This window comes from Ictalurus furcatus, chromosome 14, assembly GCF_023375685.1.
Source record: "Ictalurus furcatus strain D&B chromosome 14, Billie_1.0, whole genome shotgun sequence".
In the NCBI taxonomy this organism is placed as follows: Eukaryota; Metazoa; Chordata; class Actinopteri; order Siluriformes; family Ictaluridae; genus Ictalurus; species Ictalurus furcatus.
In genome coordinates this window covers 13,092,842-13,112,012 of record NC_071268.1, presented here as the reverse complement: position 1 = coordinate 13,112,012, position 19,171 = coordinate 13,092,842, and the positions used below count along the sequence as shown (strand labels likewise).

General features: G+C 39.0%; 2 protein-coding genes across 3 annotated transcripts; one reads left to right on the top strand and one right to left on the bottom strand.

Annotated features, from left to right (window-relative positions):
* Nucleotides 1-751: 751 nt before the first annotated feature.
* Nucleotides 752-6,955, bottom strand: spty2d1 (SPT2 chromatin protein domain containing 1). Of its 2 annotated transcripts, none has more exons than XM_053641155.1 (6): nucleotides 6,352-6,955; nucleotides 5,376-5,490; nucleotides 3,909-5,282; nucleotides 1,738-1,894; nucleotides 1,523-1,600; nucleotides 752-1,411 (listed from the first exon to the last, which is right to left on the bottom strand). In XM_053641155.1, exons 1-6 carry the CDS (start codon nucleotides 6,409-6,411, stop codon nucleotides 1,321-1,323), a joined length of 1,875 nt encoding a protein of 624 aa, XP_053497130.1. In that variant the 5' UTR covers nucleotides 6,412-6,955; the 3' UTR covers nucleotides 752-1,320. The 2 variants fall into 2 exon arrangements, with proteins under 2 accessions (XP_053497130.1, XP_053497129.1); XM_053641154.1 differs by having other exon boundaries at nucleotides 752-1,225; nucleotides 6,352-6,952.
* A 2,063-nt stretch (nucleotides 6,956-9,018) lies between these two features.
* Nucleotides 9,019-18,413, top strand: tmem86a (transmembrane protein 86A). The gene is made up of 3 exons (XM_053642112.1): nucleotides 9,019-9,342; nucleotides 13,230-13,494; nucleotides 13,658-18,413. The coding sequence occupies exons 1-3, from the start codon at nucleotides 9,181-9,183 to the stop codon at nucleotides 14,083-14,085; spliced, it is 855 nt and encodes a 284-aa protein (XP_053498087.1). The 5' UTR covers nucleotides 9,019-9,180; the 3' UTR covers nucleotides 14,086-18,413.
* Nucleotides 18,414-19,171: the final 758 nt, after the last annotated feature.

The following is a 19,171-nucleotide window of genomic DNA, read 5'->3' as shown; positions in this document are numbered from 1 at the left end:
AGCAAAAGAGGAAAAGTTTAAACAATAAAGACAAATTTTCACAGCCTTCCTTGCACATTTATCAGGGGCACCAATATTAGTGCAGGGCACTGTAATTGTCATTATTTTGCTCAGAATGGTTCAAGAGCCAAAGCACAAAGTGATTAGGAGTGGTGGTATTGTAAACCCTTCCATCGACAGCCAAATGGCCATTACAGACAGAGAGGCAAGCAGTAATTCAGTGTACTTGCACTGACTCCGGTCACTGGTATTGCATTTGCTTACTTGGTATCAGCTTATCAATGTTTACTGTCAGGATGATCTACACGAAGATATGATTTTGTTTTCAAGTAGACAAACAAGCACTTCTTTAAGCTTTTCTGGATGAGAGGTGTATAATAAATTCATCAGATACAAATGTCTCTTTCTCTCATACAAGGCAGCGTAACCTTCTTGAAATTTTTGCATTGTAGTAGACTTCTGTACTACATGTAAATTATAAACTGAAAATCACACTCAAATTAGCAACAAGCACATACTGGAACAACTAGGTTTTTGCAAATGTCATGACAGGATGTAAAAGATAAAAATAAAACCCTAATAAAACTAGACCTATAATAGATATAGAGGCCAGGATGTAGATTAAACTGAAATACAAAATACAGACACCAGCATACTTCCTGCTGATAACACGTGGTGACATATGGAGCTGATAAATACGAAAAAGGAATGAAAATTGAAGAAGAAAAAAAATCACCACAGGACAACTTGATCTGTCAAACTGCTTTAACAAGAAAAATACATTGCAAAAAATTGCAGAATGTGTCTTCAATCAAACATCACTGATAATAAAATAAGACTCACAATCTTGAACAAATACCAAAGCAGATGTTGATTCTGCTATCACATCATTGTAATTCCATGATCTTTACCAATATAAAATAATGGCATTAGTGATACATTATATATTAGTTTCTCTAAAGCTCAGCTATTAAAGATGGGCTCTTGGTAGTGCAAAACTGACCCCTATTTTGGTCATCTGAAATAAATAATGTAACATTAATTGCAGAATGGCACAGGGAAGTGTTGAGCCTGATCTACACAACTGACTTTACTCCACACAAGTCAATCAAGCAAACTCAAACATCAAGTCTTTTTGTGTTTTGCTTTCATCGTTTGCTTTCTTTTCATCTCCTCCTCCTCCATACGCATCTCTTCTTCGTCTTCTTTAATACCCAAGCGCAAACTGAAGCAAAGACAAAACAAAGATGTATTAAGGTACACAACAGTTTCCTCCAGATGCGCAAAGCGTTCACTCCGTTACTTTGTCCCCTCAATTATTCATATTTTTCTCCTCTTCCTGTCTCCTCGTTTCATTTCTTCCAACTCTCGCCGCTCTTCCTCCTGATCCTCGAGCACAGCCATTCGCAGGCTACCAGCAAAAGGTGCCAGGCAGAACACACGAGAGGCACACATTATGAAGCATGGTTGTGAAAAACATATCTTAGCTTCACACTAACTTTAAGTCTCTTAAGTTGTTTACCTTCGCGCCTCCTCCTTCTGTTGTTCTTTCCAACTGCTCTCCATAAACTTCAACGCATAGTCACTCTCATCTTTGTATCTAATAACACAAGGACATTTATGATCATCAGTATTCATACAAAACATTATGCGTTCGCATTTCAATGTGAAGAACACTTTAAAAAATAAACAAATAAAAATAAACGCTAGAACCTGAACACCCATGTAAGAACTTACCTGGTCCGATCATAGCCGAAGATTTCTCGGATATGTTTTGAAATTTCATCCTGGTCGTCTTCTTCGTCATCAATGAAGTCATCCATCTCAGAGTCATACTCCTCTTCCTCCTCAAACTTGCGTTTGTAGCTAGACGTTATTGCTGGTAGCTCTGGTCCTTTGAGGAAAAAAAAGGGGGGGTGGGGGGAATCACCTTTAAAAATTCATCAAACAAAAACAACTCCACTGGAGACTTTTCATATGCTGCCAAAAACGTAGACATCCTTTTCCTGAGAAATCACTGGACCTGTCCTGGAACGCTAACGCACCAGCAAATCCTTAAACAGCAACACCTAAAAAAAAAGTGTGTTCCTTAAAAAAAAAAAAAAAAAGTAAATAATAAACAAAAAAGCCTAATAAATTTTTACTCAAAAATACAAAAAGGGGCGAGGAATAATCTTGACGTCCAACCAGCTGTCCTTTACTGTGATACTGTGAGTAATGAAGGTAAGAACCTGCATGCAACCCTTGATGCTGGTTTATCATTTGACTTAAATGTAAACGACATCTGTGTAACTGCTTGTCATTATCTCACAATGTATTATCACGATGCAGACAAAACAGGAAGTGTGGTAAGCTATAAGTCACCCGTAGCCTGTAGACTGGACTATTGTAACATGTTCCGTTCTAGCTGAACGGAGCTCATTACAGCAAAAAGAAAGAAGAAAAAGAAAGCCGAGAGCTTACGCCCCTTAATCAAGCTACAATGGCTGCCTCTGAAGTTTCATGTTAATTATAATGTCTTATATCTCTTAATTATATCTTGTTGATCTCCTGAAACAGCACTCTGCTCAGCTGAACCAGGCGTACTGTTAACCCCGAGAGTCAGTCGCGGCTCAGCCAATGGAAGATGTTTGTCTTACCTCTGAAAATCCCATAATAATCTTCCAGAGAATATTAGGCATGGCAGCTCAATATCAGGTTTTAAATGCAGATCAAATCAGTTGTACATCGGTGTACATTCATGATTGTACGCTGGTTCTTTAATGTGCTTTATCACAAATACCTTGTGTTCATCAAATCTGTTGTATGCAGTTTGGAAATCAATAGTACTCTTTAGAAGTAATCGTAATACAACACTGAGAAACTACCATCAGTGACCCCCACGACTATCAAGAGAAACACACTGAGTACTACTTATACTTAACACACACTCAGTACGTTTACATGGACAACAATAATCCGATATTAACCCGATTAAGACGATACTCTGATTAAGAAACTAGCATGTAAACAGTGATTATTGATGACCTTTTAATCCAACTAAAAGTCATACTCGAAATAAACAAATCGAATTAAGACATGTGGAGTATTCCTGTTTTAGTTGCATTATCAAAGTGCATTACAGACATGTACACACCTTAATCACACTATTAACATCGTGTGGGAGTTTTCACCACATTTTGCGACAGGACATGTACACACTGCAGTGCTCAACCGTTTGACGGCAAACAGGAGAGCACGGCTGCGTCTAAAATTGCATACTTACCTGCTATATAGTATGCGAGATACATATATTTTAGCTACTATATAGTAGGTAAGTACACAGTTTGGGACGCAGCCCATGGCTTCAAGCAGTCGTCTATTAGTACATATTGCATGACAAATAATTAACTGCACTTGAAGCTTTCGTAAAATTAAAAATGAAACACCCAAAACTGTATATGGTACCATAACGAAGACCAACTGTATGTTGATATGTGAAATTCTGTAGGGAATATCGGACGGCGTGGGGATGTAATGACGTGTGCCGTTAATCGATCTACACGTAAAACGGGAACATGAAAGTAATATTCTAAAAGCGACTCGTGTAAACACCTTAATCACAATATTGTCTTATTCAGAATGAGGACAATAATTAGATTATTTCTGTACATGTAAACGTAATCAGTGATCGAGTTCATTGTACCCTGTGGTATACGACTAAAAGCACATGGAGCCTGTTACTGTGAGTGTTTCGTATTTTAGAAGTATGGGAGTGACAAATAAATCAGGTGACTGCTACTCTCCAGAGAACCACTGAGCACTTCGAGCTATACTAGCAATTAGTAGCATTTCCTCTAAACAAATTCCCCTGAAAATAATAACACAAACATCCCAAATAAAGGCTAAGTTAACAAATCTCTTCTTACCAGATGGTCTAGCCAAAATTCTATGACCTGTTGGTCCTATGATTGTTCTGGGCCCCTGAGGAACTGGAGGCCTGGCAGCCACTCCTTGTTTAGGTGCAAAGTTTTTAGATGAAATGGTCTCTGACACGACAGTACATGGGGTTCTTCCAGGACCTGGTCTCATACTGTTTAATGGTCTGCTAGGTTTGCCTTGTCCATTTACAGGGAGTTTTGCCCCTCCGGGAACAGCTCGGCCCTGCATGCTACCTCCGGGTCGTGGCTGCTGAGATTCTGCTTGTTTCAAGGAGACAGCAGGTGCAGATCTCACAGGTGCGTTGATACCTGGTCGGGGAGGAGGATTGCCTGAAGATCGAGGCAACTCTCCCTTTCCTGGCTTTTGAGGAGGTCCTCTCTTGTTCATGTTACCCGGACTAGGTCTGGTGTTTCCAGATCCCTTAATCCCTTGCCCATGACCTGACGGTCTACAGGAGTTTGAAGCAGCATCACTTCGACTCCCAGAACTATTCATTTTTATTTGAGGTAGTCCTGGATAGCCTTTCTTGGAGTTAAGGTCACTTGAGGTGGTTGGCTTTTCACCAGACTTGGGCCTGGGCCCTGTTTGCTTGACTGAAGCTGAAGATGAAGTTCCCTTCATGGCAGCTTTACCACTTAAGGCACCTGAGGAGCTAGAGCTAGGTTTGGATCCATGAGATGATTTGGCAGAGCTGTGCAGTCGCTCAGTCTGCGTGTGCAGCTTTGGCGTTTTGCTAATTCCACTGGATGATCTGTGTGATATTCCTTCCCTGTCAACCACATTTTTCTTCTGAGAATTCAAGCTGGATTTGCTTTCTTTGTGCCCTGAACTTTTGACTGGTTTAACGTCTCTCCCTTTATCTTGTTTCTTAGCTTTGCGCTCAAGTTCTAACTCTCTAATTTCCTCGGCTGTGCGAAGCCTCTCTTCAGTTTTCTTTGTTGGCTTCAACTCGACAGGTTCAAACTGTTTTTTCTCAGCGAGCTTTAAGAGATCTGCAAAATTCATGGGTGGTGGAGCAGACTTGGGTGGAACGCTAGTTTTTTTCTGCACACTGCTCATTTTGGTTGAACCGTTACTGCGTTCCTGAGGCCTTACTACAGGCATTGGTTCTGGTTCCGGTTCCGAGTCAGTGCCAGCATATTCAGAATTGTCTTCATCGTAATAAGCGTCATCGCTCCCTGGTTGTTCCTCAAACCTTGAATCCTTACTCTGCCTTTTCTTGGGCTGATCTACAATGGGCGTGCCGTCATAGCCGTGGAAGTTGTCCTTGGTGCGAGACGCCATGGCACGCGCTTTCCGGTCGGACTTCAATTCCACTCTCTTAGCCAGGAGTTCTTCCTTCTGCTTTTTCTTCAACAGATCTAAACGCAGATAACGTAAGGCATCAAAGGGCTGCTTGCAAAATAAAACTATAACCATGGAAATGTAAAACCAAATCAAGTTTATGAGGTCACCTTTCTTTTTCTGTTCCATCTCCTGCTTCTTCAAGTACGCTTGCACTGCAGAGGAGTTGACACCCTTCACTTTTGGGTCTTTTTTCGGGGGGCCAGGTTTCAAGCTGTACCTCTTCTGCAAATTAAGCAGCGATAGAAGATGTTAAACATACAAAGAGGACCATCAAGCAAACAGCAACCTTTACTGATAACTAACGGACACATAAATGATGGTAACCAAAAAATTAATAAATAAAATAATAATAATAATAATAATAATAATAATAATAATAATTTGACTAAATGAGGTCAGTCTAAACATTATTATTTTTTTAAACCATCCAAACATTAATGCCATTAAAAAGGGGTACAAATAACAACACAGAATCAAACTTTATTTGATTGTATTTCAGATCTACACTTTAATACAGGGTAACTGTTCAGGATCTTATGTGGTGGAAATGATCAGAAATGTATGTGTGTGTGTGTGCGCGTGTGTGTGTGTGTGTGTATATATATATATATATATATATATATATATATATATATATATATATATTTTTTTTTTTTTTAAAAAAGCTCAAGCAGCTTCAATATATGAATATGATGTTGCACATTCGCTTAAATCTGTCATGTTCATAAACTTGATGGAATCTGTTGCTGTATAAAAAGTTTGTGAACCCCCTAATGGCTTCAATAGAGTTATGATGGTACATATTTGTTTAATGTGCTCATCGTTTAATCTATCTGTTCTATAAACACAAGGGGATAGTTGATTTTCCATCTCTACACTGAACCCATGATTGTAAAAGGATTAAGAACTGGTCTATATAACTAGGTATAAACTAAACTGAACATTACTGCTACTGTAAAGTGCGACAGTGACATATATATTCATATAAACAAAATGATGCCTCACCAGTGCCTATGGTATTTTAATAACAGGTGTAGGGAGCTATCAGTACATGTTTTGTCAAGTTAATGATGAGTAACTCACCGGTAAGCTGCTCAGGCCTTGCTTTTCGGAGGCGATGGACAGCACGCTGTGGAAATCCATGCTGCCAAATGTTGAGTTTTGCTAACAACTGACTGTAATTCGCTATTTAACTCCTGTTGGCTAACTAATACACATATATAACTCCTGCTAGCTAACCAATACACATATATAACTCCTGCTAGCTAACCAATACACAGATGGTTGCCACTAATTAACGGCTTTAAGTTTATAATCAGATGCGTTCATCTTCCTAAACCGATCTCACACGACAGCATTATATTAAATGTATTTTACTTTAACCAAACACAGGAAGTGTGTTCCCTCAGGGAGCCACACCAAGCTGTCGTGTCATAATTATAGCTAGCTACAGTTAGCTACCTAGCCAAGTAACGGGCTAGCTAGCTACGTGAACTGAGCTACAAATTACAACAAAAAGCTCTTTAAATAAATGGTCTCTCGATGTTCTCATATGAATATCTAGTCTCAATTTCCAAATTCCGACGAAAGATTGCAAATACGATCTATTGATAAGACTACATCGCCTCTGATACTAAAGTAGTGGCTACGTCACTCAAGTAAGAGCACACGTCATATCCGGTCTGGTCATTCTGGAAGAAAAAAAAACGCTGACGCTTCAGATCCTCTCCTTCAGCTGGAAAAAACCGCGCGGTGTTGCCAGCTCCGGCTTTTACCCTATTACATTATAATTTTTTTATTTTTAAATAAATATTTTTTTGGCTTTTTGGGTTTTATACACATTAAATGAAGTAGTTGCGCATCATACTTGTGCTTCCTGATCACTTGATATCATCCTCAATATTACTTTACTTTTGAATAAGCAATACAGCAAAAACATTACCTCAAGACATTGTTTAATACATTGTTTAATATTTATCTTTATTGTTGCTGAGGTTTTGGAGCCACATTATTCACAAATAAAATCTTTTTTATTCTGAATTTACAAACCACAGAATTCTTGGCACATGGAGAATAAAAAAAAGATGTAATGATAACAATACAGTAAACAATGACATATGGTACTGTTCATGACATAAAGCATTAATAACCACAATACTTGTATCATGACATTAATATGTTTAATTTTTGGATAGATCTATATCATGTTCTATCCTCCAGCCTGCATGTGTGTCAACTGGTCTACTTGCTACTAACTGGTCATTATTTTTATTTATGAAACATACTTAGCCAAATAAGGGGGACACGGTGGAATGTTTGCCTCACATCTCCTGGGTTGGGGGTTTGAATCCTGCCTCCACCCTGTGTGCATGGAGTTCATGTTTTCCCTGTGCTTCAGGGAGTTTCCTCTGGGTACTCCGGTTTCCTCCCCAAGTCCACTGTAGGCTGATCGGCATTTCCAAGTTGTCCGTAGTGTGTGAGTGTGCGTGATTGTACCCTGCGACGGGTTGGCACCACATCCAGGGTGTCCTCTGCCTTGTGCCCCGAGTTCCCTGGGATAGGCTCCAGGCTCCCCAGCCACCCTGTGTTAGGATAAGCGGAATGAATGAATAAATGAATGAATGAATGAATGAATTTACCTGAATAAAACCAGTAAATTGGTGAAAGATCTACTAGGCTATCCAATTCAACCCTTGTGTTCTGTTGGGATCCAAATTTACTCAAAGTGGAACCATGCTAGAAATACCCCCCTCCCCCCTCTCTCTCTCTCTCTGAACATGTAAAGACAAATTTACATTTGATGCATCTGCCATAAACCCCTCCCACTTCCTAATTCTATACATATACTACGGAGGTTATGTTTATGTTATTTTGACCTGAGATTAAAATAGGTGACAAAAACTGGTGAAATATTAATTGACACCAACTGCTTACAACAACTAAGATAAATAGTTGAGTCCACTCTATTGCATTGCTTCTATATCTAATTACACACACACACACACGTGTGTGTGTGTGTGTGTGTGTGTGTGTGTGTAATTAGATATAGGAGCAATGCAATAGAGTGGACTCAACTATTTTATATATATATATATACATATATATATATATATATACACACACACACACACCAGGAGGAGCCCCAAGCATGAGGTTTTGTATTTGTAGAGTTCCCTAAAAACATAGATGTATTCAATGTTGTTCATTTCAAATATTATTTTCTGTCTAAAGTCAGTATGAACAACTGCTTCACTGTAATGTATTGTATGACATTACTTTGAAGTATTTTAAAAACACATTTTTCCCTGTCCTAATGTTGGACTTCAGCAGCTTTAATGATGGTTTTATTGACCATGGCTGTTGTTGTTATTGTTGTTTTCTACCGCATACCTGGCAACCCTGGCCAGAATCTCATTTTTAACATTTGCGCAACTGCTGACAAAACCAAAAACAGCGGCTTAGACAAATCTTATCCACATCTTATAGATACGTCTTATAAAAAAAAATCGTATACAACCTTCAAAAGGACATATCAACCCTCATCAGGTAGCATTTAAAGAGACATGGCATAATTAATAGTCTCATGTGAAAATACTCATTATAGGTTGAATTCTAGTGCGATTCAGTCCGTCTTTTTAGCCTTCTTTATGCCTTAACCGCGCTTGTATTTTTGAAATAATAAATAAATCAAATAATAAAAAAATAAAGCAATAAATAAACGCGCGGGGGAGGGGGGGGGGATTGGTTAGGGGGCGGAGAGGAGATTGTAAATAAGCCCGAGAACTCCTTCCTATGTGTGGGCGGATACTTTCTCTGCCATCCTCACATTTGATTGAACAGTTATTTTCACTCTGACCTATCAGCGCGTTCCTCTTCTATCCCCACCCACATTTGCAGTTGTCTCCTCCCCCGATGCTGAACTGTCCCAAACAAGAGACAAAAACAAATTTCTACACAAAGGAGCATAAAATACACTTGCATGTCAGGTTAGTTCAGTGTTGTTTCTGTCTTGACAGCATCCGTTCAGCTCACGGATATCATCCTAATATAAACATGGTTTCACCTGTTACTGTGGTAAGTGGATAAATATTTGTATGTTTAACAATAGCTAGATATGATTTCCTGCATATATATACACATGTGTATGTATATCTGCACATATAACACACGTGTTTTATTTCTACTGATTTGTCACGTTGTGTGAAGTGGATACTGTGTGATACTTGTGTGAAGAGCATCCCTACTCATATCCCTCTGGTCTCTTTTACTCCACATCTGCGGCTGTTGACAGCATAATGATGTAAGGTAGAGCTCATCTTCAATCATTCATCAGTTCGCTAAATTTATTCTCTTTAACGCGATGTTTATTGAATAGTACATCCGGAAAACAATACGCACGTGACCATAGCGTGTCCACGTTTATTATTTACCCCTGCGTCTGCTGCTCGCTTCGTCTACATGAGTAATAAATCTCGTTTTTAGCTTGTAGATTATACCCTAGTGCACATTTCTACACCATGAGCATGTAAACAAAGGCTAGAGCCAACTTTGCATCTAAGCCGATGTCTGTTAAATGACCCCGTTGTTCTTGGTTATTGTGTTTTATGAAGAATATTCTCACGCTTTCCTTATTGTGGCTGCGCTTTCAAAGGGCTTGTGTTGAAAGGAAGTAGTCATGTGACAACGCTTTCGCCTGCGGTTTTCCTCTCTCCTCTACGCATGCGCGCAGAAAACAGTGTGCACTTAGGATCTGTAGATAGAGATACAAATATAGATGTAGATCTGAAGATTAAATCGTGTTGAATAATACATAGGTATAGATCTGAAGATTAAATAGTGCTGAATAATACATATATAGAGAGCTGAAGAATATATAAATATAGATCTGAGGAATATATAGAGCTGAAAATATATAGATATAGCTCTGAGGAATATATAGATAGAGATCTGAGGAATATATAGATATAGAGCTGAAGAATATATAGATATAGAGCTGAAGAATATATAGATATAGAGCTGAAGAATATATGGATATAGAGCTGAAGAATATATGGATATAAATCTGAAGAATATATAGATATAGAGCTGAAGAATATATGGATAGAGCTGAAGAATATATGGATATAAATCTGAAGAATATAGATATAGATAAGAAGAATATATAGATATAGATTTGGAGACGTGGCCACAGTGACTTACTGGTTAGCGCATTTGCTTCACACCTCCAGGATTGGGGGTTCGACTCCCACCGTGGCCCTGTGTGCGTGGAGTTTGCATGTTCTCCCTGTGCTTCAGGGGTTTCCTCCCCCAGTTCAAAGACATGCACTGTAGGCTATTGTCCAAAAGTGTGTGAATGTGTGTGTGATTGTGCCCAGCGATGGATTGGCACTCCGTCCAGGGTGTCCCCCGCCTTGTGTCCCATGCTCCCTGGGATAGGCTCCAGGCTCCCTGCAACCCTGTAAGGATAATCGGTACAGAAAATGGATGGATTTGAAGAATATATAGATCTGAATCTGCAGAATATATATGTATAGATCTGAGGAATATATTAGTATAAATCTGAGGAATATATATGAATAGATCTGAGGAATATATAGATATACATAGAGCTGAAGAAGAATAAATTGAGTAACCAAAGTATGTTATTTTTGCAGATGTAGTAAAAGTACACAAGGTTTCCCAAGAAACAATATGTTTGAGACAAAAGCTCTGCTTCAGCTGTTCTGGTTCCTTTTCCTACAGCCGCAGAAGCTGCTTACACAGCTGAAGAAGGACTTTTGTCTGAAACATACTGTTTCTACGGAAACCTCGTACTGTGCTTTTTTTATTTAATACATCCACTATATATGGCATTAATATAAGACCATTACCAACTGTGAATGCCTTATGGCATACAGTTTAGAGTTCCCACACACAGAGTCCCTACATTAAGCACTGTTCTTCATGCTCTAACAATACTGTTTCATTATCAAGCCCTTTCTGGGGTTAAAATGTTTTTGTATGTTATTGCAGGAAGGCTACTAAAATATGTCCCTTTAGATAACTGCATTATAACTTTCACCCACATGTTTTGGCTTTCAGACAGGATTCTCTCTTTTGGCTTTAGGACCATATGATGAGTCACCTTGATTCTTCATTTCTGACTGAATATCAAACAGTTAATCTAAGTGATGTTTCATACTCTGAGTCCAGAGGTACTTGCTTAGAATAAAGCGTTACACTGGATGCAGCAAAACATCATAACAATTTGGAGAGATGCTGAATTGCTGTGTTTTGTTTCAGGCTGTTTCAGCCTTCTCTGACCTTTCCCACGCTGCAGGGGTACAATCTGATTAAAATATATACTTGCTAACAATAGCCCTTTTTTTTCCAGTGGAACAACGTAACTTCAGTTCCCATTTCCTCTAGTAGGCTAAAGAACCAAGCAGCTAAATTCTTAAACCAGTACCAGTGTGCAAATCCTGATGCACTTGGGACAATTCACCATCACTCATGCAATAATCGGATGCAGCATTTGAAGGGTGTAAAATGTGTGTCATTTATATACGCATATGCATGGCAACAAAATGTACAAAGTTAAAATGAGATTGGACAGAAATGTGATCTCTCTCCTTGGAAATTTCTGCTTAATCCACTGATCCAGCATTAATCTTTCATGCTGTTTGATATGGATTATGTGTGAAATACCAGGGTACATTCATTATTCTTGACTTTCAATTTTACCAACACCGAAAGCTGTGTTGACTTGACGGTTAAGGCTCTGGGTTACTGATCGGAAGATCGGTGGTTCAAATCCCAGCACTGCCAGGCTCTGGGTTACTGATCGGAAGGTCGGGGTTCAAGCCCCAGCACTGCCAAGCTGCCACTGTTAGGCCCTTGAGCAAGGCCCTTAACCCTCTCCAGGCATGCCTTATCATGGCTGACCCTGCGCTCTGACCCCAACTTCCTAACATGCTGGGATAGAAGAAAAAAGAATTTCACAGTGCTGTAATGTACTGTATATGTGACCAATAAATAAAGACTCATTATGATGCAAACATCAGGATTTCAAATTGGAAACAGATGAGCAGCAAAAGATAGAAACGCAGACTCCCGCCAAGCTCGGATATTACATTTATTCTGTAGGGGAGGTGAAGTAATTTTCCATTGCGCCATTTCCAGTGTGTATGTGTATGGATATTATGTGACCTTTTGTTTCAGCTGATATTTATATCTGGTTTAATTATTTAAACAAATTAAGGCACCAGAAGTGTATCAGTTATCCTGTATCAGTTATCATCACATTGAGCACTCTCCAGAATTTATCTTCCCTACAGAGAGAATGAAAACAAAAACAATACACAATTGCCTTTTATCTATTACCTATCAGTAACCTAACAATGGTGTAGGCATTTCTGAGACTGTAATTATGATGGATCAGTTTTTAATAGTAGGCGTATCACAGCAAGTCAAGGCTCTGGAATGAACTTGCGTTGGGCTTTGGCCCCAGAGGGTTGCCCTTCCCTTCCCTGCCTCTTTGGCAGTTTTTGTGGGGTTTTGGGCAAAAGGTGAAATGTCTGCAGATTTTTTTCTTTGTTTTGACACACCACCTCCTCTATCTGTTCCCTGCCAAAGTGATCTAGAACACTGTGGACTCAATACTCAGCTCCCTTCTGCTGGATATCAATAACCGTTTAATTTTTTTCTGTGGGTCGAATAAGCACTAGATGTTTGGTTGAAACAATTATGAAATCCTTTTTTTTATTGAACTCAGTAGATGGTACTTTATTATTCTTAATTGTGTCACCAATATAGTTCTCCCTGAGAAGATTCAAAATTCGTATTTATTCGCGTTAAAAAACTGAAACTGTAGTTATGATGAATTCATATAGAAATGATAGAACTCTCTTGTGGCATACATTGACATACTTACATACATATATTTTGTGTATTTGTTTCAATGTTCTGTTGTTTTTGTGCAGGTGAAAAGCGAAGGCCCAAAGCTGGTGCCGTTCTTCAAAGCCACCTGTGTCTATTTTGTGCTGTGGCTGCCCACCTCCAGCCCATCTTGGTTCAGTGCCCTTATTAAATGTTTGCCCATTTTCTGTCTCTGGGTCTTCCTGCTGGCCCATGGCATCAGCTTTTTAGGAGCCCACTCAAGTGCGAGAAAGATCCTCGCAGGACTCATATTCTCAGCTCTAGGAGACGCCTTTCTGATCTGGCAGGAGCAGGGCTACTTCAGTCATGGTGAATTCAACTTTTCATTTGATCTCTTTAGTATAATGTTAAGACAAATCAGACTTGGTGTAGTTGGCAGAAACCTGAATTAAATTGATTTAAGGTTCTTTCTTGTTTCATCAGTTATCACATGCATTCAATCCATGACACCTTCAACCATTGTTTGTAACAGGGCTGCTGATGTTTGCCATCACGCACATCTTGTACTCATCTGCTTTTGGGATGAAACCACTCAACCTACGAGCAGGCCTGGTCATCGCCACTATCTCAGGCCTTTGCTACACCCTCCTCTACCCTTATCTGTCTGGCACCTTCACCTACCTGGTGGCCGTCTACATTGCTCTGATAGGCTTCATGGGGTGGAGGGCCATCGCCGGTGTGCAGCTGGCCAACGACTTGTGGACATGGACCAAGCTGTCGGCCTGCTTGGGAGCTGTTCTCTTCATGGTGTCAGACCTCACCATTGCTGTCAACAAATTCTGCTTCCCTGTGCCGCACTCACGCGCCATCATCATGGCTACATACTATGCAGCGCAGATGCTGATCGCCCTTTCAGCCGTGGAGTGCCAGGATGCTGACGTGGCCAGGAAGAGAGTGTGAGAAGCTTAAAACCTGCAGAGTGTGGCAGCTTCACTCGTTTGGGTCCATTCCTCCTAAACCATTCATCTTAAACATCCCCTCCTCAGCATGATTCTGTCTGTTTTATATGTTTGTAGGGGTTTGACCATTGGTTGAGAGTTTATGGGGTCTGGTCTGACTTTATGCTTGATTTGTGGTTGAGTCCAAACCTGATCAGAAGTCAATTATCTTCACTTAGAATCCCAGTCATGCGTAACATGAAATTGAGAAGTAAAGAATTCATCTGATTAAGTTAAGTTCATGACATTGAAGTTGATGACATTGCTAGGTTTTAAGAGTGTTATGTTTTAATTTTCACTCAACGGTCACGCTGCCTGCTTAATGTTTCTCCTTTACCCCTATTTTAAAGTCTCAGCTGGTCTGAAGAAATGGGAGTTATATACTGTAGCCGTCACGATTACTGTTAGCTACATGCTGGTGTAAAAAGAATAGCATGGCCCGCATACACTATATGTACTCTATACTTGGAACCATTTATTTTAGGGTGCTGGATTCCCCACATAATAGTTTTTAAATACTAATTCACATTTGTAGAATTCCAACAAATCCGATGTCTCTGTCAGTATTCTGCAGGTTTGTTTGATTTAACTTTGTTCTTGGGATATTTCAGAGTATTTGCTCTGCCGCTGGTTTTGCTTGGTACCTGAGCTCTTGTAACCACTCACACATAAGCTTGCCACTTTCCCAACTACTAGCACTCACACATAATCCCCCATACACAGTCTCATACACACTTTCAGACATGTCCAGGGTCTCATGTTTTTGTTGTGGTTAATCAGCGATATCTCTTGAATGGGTATTGTTTTTATGAGAAAGTGCGGATGATATTTATACTTCTGTACCAGCTTAAATGTGATGCAACAGAGGCTCAGTCGTTTGAAACAAAAACCCAGATCAATGCCCTATAAAAAGGAAAGTCCACTTCAGAGGACGTGCACAGAAATGCCACATGGCTTTTGATGATGCCTTGATAGTCAATCATCAGCATTATTTAACTGCTGTATTTCTACATACTGTATGTGTAAATAGTGATGTTCGGATCCAGATGTGACTTTTTACAGGTGAGACGTTAAGGATTTATTTGTAGGAACTAAACTACAGATATATTTTGTTTTACTGACAGGTCACTGCCTATTCAAGTGGTAACAGAGAGAATGCTCAGTAGCAGTTGTACCGCGTTGAGCCATAATTTATACAGACCTGGTAATTCAGCTTCTTGTGATTGCTGTATGCTTCCCAAAGTCTGTTTTGGCATATCTGTATTTGAGGGGACGTACAATCAATGCTACAGTGGTACTATATTATCATCGTCATGATTCTCTAATCAAATATTCTCTACTGTAAACAAGAGATGTACAATCCAGGAATGACCAGCCTGATCTAACCAACCACATCCGTATTTTATTTATTTATTTATTGGGGGATTTTTTTTTATTATTACTCTGATTTCATTCTGTATACTTGCCCACAAGTCCACTTATCCGCTTAATGCCCACTGTGGGAAATTGGTGGCAGATGTGTGTGAAACTTAACCCAAGATATACATGAACCACTAACCTGCTGAGTTCCCCAATGTGCTTGGAGGAGGACTTTAATCAATGCGATTGCATTAAAAAAAAAGTCCATCCAGTCCTGTCCCTACCTTTGATATACAGTGAAATGTACAGCTCATTACGCGTCGTCATTCAGTCTAGCAGATGCCTTGTGATGTTGCACGAATTTCCATTGAATAATCTGTAAAAGGGATCAGCATCTTTTTTTCTATTGCTGCTAAACAAGAGGGAACAAACTTGCAAATGCTATTGGGTGCTTTATGTGTTCAGCTGTCGTACCTGGGCTAGATACATAAACAATCCAGCGCACAAAGCCCTGCTGCCATTAAAGTAACGTAGCAGACAGATCCCTGCATGTCACCCAAACCTAAGTTGAACATGTTTTTATCCCTTGTTCCTCATCACACACGCCTGCTCACGTTGCATGTTCATATTTGAATATTAAATATTTATCTTTTTATGCTGTTTATTTTTATTTATTTATTCCACATATCTACATTAAACAATGCAATACTGTAATTTATACAATATCTTTTATTTGCTAATTCGTTTGGTTCATTTTACCTGCATTTTCCCCCCCTCTTTACCTGCAATCAGGTTTAATGGGAAAATGTAAGCTATGGAGGATATGTTAGGGATGTGAAACTCTACCGAGGATATCATGTTTAAAGTGTGTGTGCACCCACACACAGACACACACATATACTTCTGGACCATTGCGACATGTGGGGCACTTTAGTTCAGACCTGTGTGCAGTTTCACAGGCTTCGTCTTCCCTATCGACAGTCATACAGTCAGCAAAACATTTGCTTAGTCAGTGTAAAACATGCCAGTCGCCACATTGTCATCAAAAAAAAGTCTCTTTGCAGCTATCATGTGTTGTCCTGTTTTCCAAGTTCAGTGTTTAGTCGTCATTTGAGCAAGAAATTGATGACTCTTGCTCAATATGTGGCAAGTGAAGAAGTTTAATCTTTCATCATTCTTTATTACGTTCAGCCAAACAACAAAGGGTTTACCTTTGTTGAAAAAGATTTCAAGTATAAACCCTTTAAAAATGAAGAACTGGTCTCTTGAGGAGTGTGTTGAGGTTACAAACTAATTATTATAGCAAGGTTTAAATGATTCTTGAAATCTTAGGCCATGTAATACAACTACCTTCTTAAATACAAATCAGTAAATACTCCGATGATGTCAGGTTAAATTGGATTGTTGAATGCAGGCTCTGTGATGTGATTATACATTGTCGTGTGTGAACAATTCAGTAGAACTCCAGTGTGGAACTTACTGTACTAAATGCAACAGATCTAAGTTCCATGCTTCTCTTCTGCTTTCAGACAGTAACGAACACTCCTCTGCATGTGTGTCCCCCGAGAACTGATCAGGTTCACAGGTTCAGACAAACATCCCACCCTCATAGAGACTATCCTTTTTTAGAGCCTGTCCTGTAGAGGAGAACAGGTGCAGTCAAAGAGTACTGCATGGAAACCCAATCCATAGAGAGGGGCTTTTTGAGTGAGGAAATGCAGGACAACACAGGTGGGAAGATTCCCTTTCCATCTGGCCTTGAGCTCACAGAAGGCCCCATTCGACCCCTGCTACGACTGATCACATTACACTCTCTGTCAACACTTCTTCTGTTACTGCTTTTGTGCATGGAGACAAAGGGGTGTAGAAGAACACAGTATAAATGCAGTGTTGATGACAGTGTCTGTGTATACCTGCTCTCTTTACTGTACTAAGCAAGCTATTGGTAAAGAAACGGATCTTGAATAGCATGCAGTTTTTCGTACACGTTTTGCTTTTATCGCCTGATTTGTGTAATACGGTCATCGGATGGTTAATAATAACACAGCTGTTTATTTTTGTCGTCATTAAAGTACATTTTCATAAGCACTCCGAGATCTTAAAGCATCCACAAACAGGAAGCTGCTTTCGAGTGTTATCTTTTAATCAAGCTTCTAGATTTACTGTATTCTAAAGCTGAACAGATAAGTCTTAGTAATATCACTCTTGGTACGTGCTAGAAATCTACTGGGAACAAATGTAAAGACTCTGAGTCTAAACATCTGTGTATATTTCATTTGTTTTTACATCAAGTCTGATTTCATTGGGTTTTGTGTATTACTATACCTGCTGGCTGCCAACATCCTCAGACAAAATCTCAGAATTGATTCATTCACCTTACTACTTATGTAAATTGTATATATTTGCATAAATACTTATGCTGCCTTGTAGTATTGCGAAACATGATAATGACTTTGGGAGTCGTACCAGAATATAATGTTTTCTGCTTGACATTTTGATTGTTTTGATTGCTGTGGTCAACAATTCATATAGACGTATTAGGAAAACTTAAATCAAATATTTCAGTTAAAAATCACGACATTTTTCAGTTAAAAAAAGGATAATACACTGTGTAACTGGTCTGTAAATATGGACTTTAAAGAATACAATGAAATAATATTTTTAAGTACACAAACATTAAGGGAAATTATGTATAAATTATAGAATTACAATAATCTGGTCCATTTTAAAGCAGGGATTGTGTTATAAGTGAATACTGTTAATCTTTGCTAAGTTGTTCAAAATATTTCAGTATTTTGCCTTACTTTTCTAGTTTATTTCCTGTATTTATAGTTCTGTAGTAAATTAACATATTGCTCCTTTCCTGTACTGCAGTTGCTATAAATGTGATTAAATCTATAGAATAAATAAATGCAATTACAATGCAATGGATATCTGTTGTATGGGTCATTTGGTTATGATCTCACTTTTGTATCGGAGGTTTGTCAAAGCAAAACAAAACAAACCAACAAAAAAAGGTAAAATAAATAAATTATATATACATATATATATATATTTAATAAACAGTGATAACCCAGTGTTAGGTAGACCTCAAGCAAACTCTTAGAGCCTATAGTTGACACAGTGAAAGTTGATCATGTTATTATCCAAGTAACCTTCACAGCCTGATATCATTTAATCAGCATGCCATTCTAACTGTACACATAAAAGGCCACTGGGGTGAATATCGAATATCTCAAACTGACAAGAATGGGACAGTAATGTGTGAGTGTGTCTATGTTTGCACTCCAGAGATGTGACCAAGATTTTAAAAATTCCCATTTATGTATCCAAATGAATAATGTAAAGTCTGAAATTGTTCTCCAGTTTTAAACACACCAAGTCCTAGGACAGCTAAAGGGCTGCACTTGATGCTTCCTCTGCTTACTAATGTTTTCACTTCTTTTTTAGTTTTAGTCTAATTCTTTTAGAGAGGCTAAGGAAAGAACACAGGAAACAACAGGCATTCTTTCAGCAATAAAAGAGAAATAGGCCTACGTCTCTGGCCAAGAGAGTGGGATTTCCTGTGTAGGATCGGGACTCTAAAAGAAACCACTGTGGAGTGGGATGCTACACCATGTCAAGCTGCTAGTGAGCTGAATTTTGATAGAAAAGTCTGACACGATGCCACAGCCAGCTGCACGGCTTGA